The sequence below is a fragment of the Ipomoea triloba genome, chromosome 8 (assembly GCF_003576645.1).
Source record: "Ipomoea triloba cultivar NCNSP0323 chromosome 8, ASM357664v1".
Taxonomy (NCBI): Eukaryota; Viridiplantae; Streptophyta; class Magnoliopsida; order Solanales; family Convolvulaceae; genus Ipomoea; species Ipomoea triloba.
The window spans coordinates 4,450,861-4,455,635 of record NC_044923.1 but is presented as its reverse complement, the minus strand read 5'-3'; the positions used below and the strand labels follow the sequence as shown (position 1 = coordinate 4,455,635).

At 41.6% G+C, this 4,775-nt stretch overlaps 1 protein-coding gene across 3 annotated transcripts; it reads left to right on the top strand.

Moving 5' to 3' along the window:
• The first annotated feature begins 238 nt into the window (after window positions 1-238).
• On the top strand, window positions 239-4,540 carry LOC116027685 (growth-regulating factor 1-like). 3 transcript variants are annotated; one of them, XR_004099989.1, is made up of 5 exons: window positions 239-880; window positions 1,585-1,806; window positions 2,222-2,627; window positions 2,795-3,964; window positions 4,205-4,540. XR_004099989.1 is itself a non-coding variant. In XM_031269400.1 (4 exons), the coding sequence occupies exons 1-4, from the start codon at window positions 520-522 to the stop codon at window positions 3,633-3,635; spliced, it is 1,830 nt and encodes a 609-aa protein (XP_031125260.1). In that variant the 5' UTR covers window positions 239-519; the 3' UTR covers window positions 3,636-4,540. The 3 variants fall into 3 exon arrangements, 2 of the variants coding, with proteins under 2 accessions (XP_031125260.1, XP_031125261.1); XM_031269400.1 differs by having other exon boundaries at window positions 2,795-4,540; XM_031269401.1 differs by having other exon boundaries at window positions 240-880; window positions 2,798-4,540.
• Window positions 4,541-4,775: the final 235 nt, after the last annotated feature.

Genomic DNA, 4,775 nt, shown 5'->3' with positions numbered 1-4,775 from the left:
AACTCAATACAAGTAAATTCACACAAGAATTTGCCTCTAGGTGGACATGATAAATAGAGAGGAAATTTAATATGAGTAGACCTGATGATGTTAGCTTATAAAACTCTAACACTAATAATCCATTTTGCATGAAGTGATATTTATAGTTAAAAGAATAGGTAAATAATGAGTGAAAAATTTCACCTTGCTCTATAATTTTCTGCTCTCTCTCCTTTCTCTCTCTCTCCATATATAATTAAAGATTTTGTTTTTGGTGGGATAGTCTTTGTTTCCACATTTGAGCTCAAAACTATAGATAGCAGCAGGTTAGCACCTAAAAACACACTTACACACACACACACACACAGTGTTACATATACCCCCCTGCCCCAACCTTATAAGATGGTCCTTTCTCCAACAAATCAAGCTTTATGTGTCTGTCTGTTTTTATGTAGCCAGTCCCCAATGCTTCTCCATTATAGCTACTGTTTCTTGGCCTTGTAGGTCTGGGCTGCTCTCTTTTTTTTTTTTTTTTGCTGGATGGATTTTGGGGGTGTTTTGGATAGTGGAGTGGTGGTGGCCTGTTCAGACACCAAAACTGCAACAATAACAGCAGCAGCAGCTACTAGTAATGCCCTGTTTACTGCAGCTTCTGAGGCTGTTTCAGAGGCTGAGACCAAGCAAAAATGGTATGGATCTGTTGGGTTTTTCAAGCAGGAGAGGACTTCTGGGGCTAATCATGCTGCTGAAGATGACATGAGAGGCTCCAAAATGGCTAAAACCACTGCTGCAGCTCTGCCCAGAAGTCCTTTTGTGGGATCTGAACCCCACCAAATGCTCAGCTTCTCTTCTTCTTCTTCTTCTCCCTACTATCCCCATGCTTCTTTTGGGGGAAACCCAGGTACTATACACATCAAAGCTCCCAACTTTATCATCAACATGGTGGAAGAAAAAATGGGTTTCTTGAATTGAGGCTAATGTTTAACTATACAACTTTTTGGTTTCTTGCATCATCAAAGCTTGAGTTGATATTTGTCTTTGAGTTTGGGGGTTACTTTGTTTTTATTGTTTTTTTATTGCACGGGTTCAGATTTGATTCCTGCAACAGTTCCCTTGATTTTTATATGGGTTTGGGTTTCTTTTTGAGGGGGGAGGTGGGGAGGGTCTTTTCATGTGCTTGACCTGCTGGTTTTGTTTTCATGTCTTATCACTATCTCTTCAATTAAAAAAATAGAGGAAAATAGAATGTCTCTTTTGTTCCATGTATTTTTCTATCTTCCTGTTTTGGGAAATGGGTTGCTCCATTGTTCAAAATATGTGGGCTATTCAGTGCTAGAGGAAAAAAAAATGCTTCATTGATGGTTTCTTCTGTGATTTCTTGGTTTTTCATTCATACTGTAGCAGTCTTGCAGGTTTGCAGCCCCCATAAATGTAGAAGACAGTTCTCTTTAACTTTGGGCACTGTTTTAATTCCTTTACTGTTGCAGATTAACAGTAAATTTTTTTTTTTTTTTTTACCATCATGAAAATTATTTGTTGTTTTCTGCTATTTTGTCTGGTAAATGTTTTGCAGGATATGGGGTTTGATCTGGTTTACTTTTTCAGGCTATGGAGTTGCAGGGTTGAGTGGTGGAAATATGCATGGGGTGATGAGTGGAGGAGTTAAAGGTCCTTTCACTCCATCTCAATGGATGGAATTGGAACACCAGGCCTTGATCTACAAGTACATTATAGCTAATGTTCCCATCCCTCCTTATCTTCTCAACCCCATCAAGAAAGCCATTGAATCTGCTGCATTATCAAGCTTTGGGCTCAGAGTCAATTCTTGTGAGTTCTCATCTTTTCCCCTTTTATCATGGTTGTAACAGTCTATCAATGCACCTTTTAGTAGATCATAAGTGTTAGGATCAAATGTTAACAAGTTATAGCTAGTAGTGAAGGGCTATAGGCTATAGCTATAGCCAATGCCACATTTTTGAAAGGCGGTGTTGCACTTGGCACTCCGCCCATTAATCCCCTAGCCACCTGGTGCTGGACTTGACCCTTCAGATTTCCGCCTAACAATCCCTTTGCCATCTGTGCCACTTGGTACTGGATTTGGCCCTTTAGGCGTTTGGCTGACAATATGTATAATATTGTTGTCTAGTTTTTGCACTGCATTCTATCATACCTCAGATATTTGTTGATTAGCAATGTAATGTGGTGTGTAAACTGAGTGTTTAAAGCTGGGTTGTAATGGCAGTGGGGTGGGGTGGAGCGGGCGGTTTCCATCTCGGGTTCTCCAGCAACACTGATCCGGAGCCAGGCAGGTGTAGGAGAACGGATGGGAAGAAATGGCGGTGCTCGAGAGATGCAGTTGCAGACCAGAAGTACTGCGAGCGCCATATGAACAGAGGCCGCCATCGTTCAAGAAAGCCTGTGGAAAGTCCATCTGGCCATCATCCCGCCTCTGGAACCACTACTACCACCGCTGCAGCAGCCAAGCCGATGCCAGGCGCATCTTCGACTTCATCATCAGCTGCAGCAGCAGTAGCAGTGTCGGGAGGCGGTGCATCCAACAGCCTTGCCTTCTCGCATCACAATCAACTCAGCAATTTGCAGCTCCCCGCTGCAACTAATCCTTCCGTGTCTGCTCATCATCTTGACAGGTAGATCATAAGCTCCCGGGAACCTAGTACTTGATCTCAATGTCATTAAACTGAGAGTTTTTAACTGTCCATCTCGAAATTATGCATTTTAGGCTTAAAAATATAGCACAGCAAGAATGGTTTTCTAATTGATAACAAAGTTCTGATCTGCCTTTGTATTTTCCCAGCAGGAGCTTTTTGGATAAGGAATATGCGGGCGAGAGGTATCAAGATCCAACAGGTCTCTCAATTACACCTCCAATCCTAAAAGACAGACAGTATTCTTCTATTCCCAAAGACCAGAATCCATACGAGGAATCTTCTACATTGAAATTTGGATTAGTCTGCTCTGATTCTCTGCTAAGCAAAGGCTCTTCGCTTGTGAGCTGCAGAAACTATGGTACTTCTGAGGTTGTCAGTGACCGCGAAAACAAATCTCAGCATCCAATTCGACAGTTCATGGACAACTGGCCTAAAAACCAATCCGATCGATCTATGGTCTTGTGGCCAGAAATTGATATGCAGCAGAAGCCAGACAGCACTCAGCTCTCGATATCTATCCCGATGGCAACCTCAGAATTCATGTCTTCTATATCTCCCGCGAATGAGAAACTGAACGCCTGCCCACTGAAACTGTCACGGGAAATTGAAGCAACCCAAATGAGATTAGGAGTTGGAGCTGTCATTAACGAGCAAAACCCGAGGCAAGGAAACTGGATACCTATACCATGGGAGTCTTCCATGGGCGGCCCTCTCGGGGAGGTTTTGCACGGGACTAATAGCATGACAAGCGAGTGCAAGAATCCTTCAGCTCTTAACCTTATGACCGAGGGATGGAATGGGAATGGCAGCCCCAAACCTGCCTCATCCCCAACTGGTGTCCTACAAAAGGCGGTTTTCTACTCTATATCCAACAGCAGTGCAGGGAGCAGCCCAAGAGCCGAGAGCAACAAGAACACCAACGGGGCCAGCCCTAGTAACGAGATTCTCGGAGCAACTCTCATGAATCCCTCCCTCCCCGCTCTATAACCGCCCCACCCCAATCCAAGATACTAGGTAATGCAAGGAGTTCTCATCCTCCCATATTTTTGTTTCTCCTATCCAATTATCGGACTAATCTAGTTTTCATTTTCATCAACTTAATATTTGTTAAATTTTTTTCATATGTAATATCTACAACAGTTTGAGCCCAGCTTGTGAGATTGTAGTGCTTAACCTGGGCAATGGTTTTTAAGATTTTTATTCTTTGAACATGTGATTTTGTCTGGTTTTTGGTAAAGGGTTTCAATCAGATATTTTCTTCCTGGTTGGTAGGAGGCATGTTGGTGGGTGGGTTGCTGTAATTGATAAATGATGAGGTACACCTTCATGGAATGTGGTTTTCATTTCCTCATTATATTTCTTATTGTGGTAAATATATTATACACAAACATATATATATGTTGGTCAACTAATATAGAACTTAGATTAGACATAATATTTAACACCATGTCTGTACATTCTGGGTGGGAAGATATTATATTTTGCAATCAATACAATGCTGGACCATCAAGTTCTATTCCAGCCTGTTTTACATCATTTTCCCTTCATTATTTCAGTGCCTTTCCTTGTGATTTTGGTCCATCTAGCCTTCTCTGTGGTCCTAGACATTGTACAAAGAATTTTGGTAGGGTCCAACTGGGGATTTTGCCTCTGACAGATCTTAAGGTCATGAGTTGGTATCCATTTTGAATCTCTTGCCTTTTTGGATGTATTATTGGCATAATTGCATGCCACTGCCATTTTGCTATGCTTCAAAAGTCAAGAGAAAAGACAATGATTGCCCCCCAATTTCAAACCTCTGTACTTTCAACTATTGGAGACACAAATTAATCAGTTGAGTTGTATCCCGAGAGGTTCAACAATCAGAGATGTATCAGAATCCCAATTTCAAACCTTGTATCTTACAACCATCGGGGCAAAAATTAACCAGTTGAGTTGTATCCCGAAAGAAGGTTCAACAATCAAAGATGTATTAGGATCCTAGTTTCAAACCTTGTATCTTACAACCATGTAAGCCAGTTGAGTTGTATCCCGGAAACAAGGTTAAACAATCACAGATGTATTAGAATCCCAATTTCAAACCTTGTATCTTACAACTATGAGAAGCAAAAATTAGCCGGTTGAGTT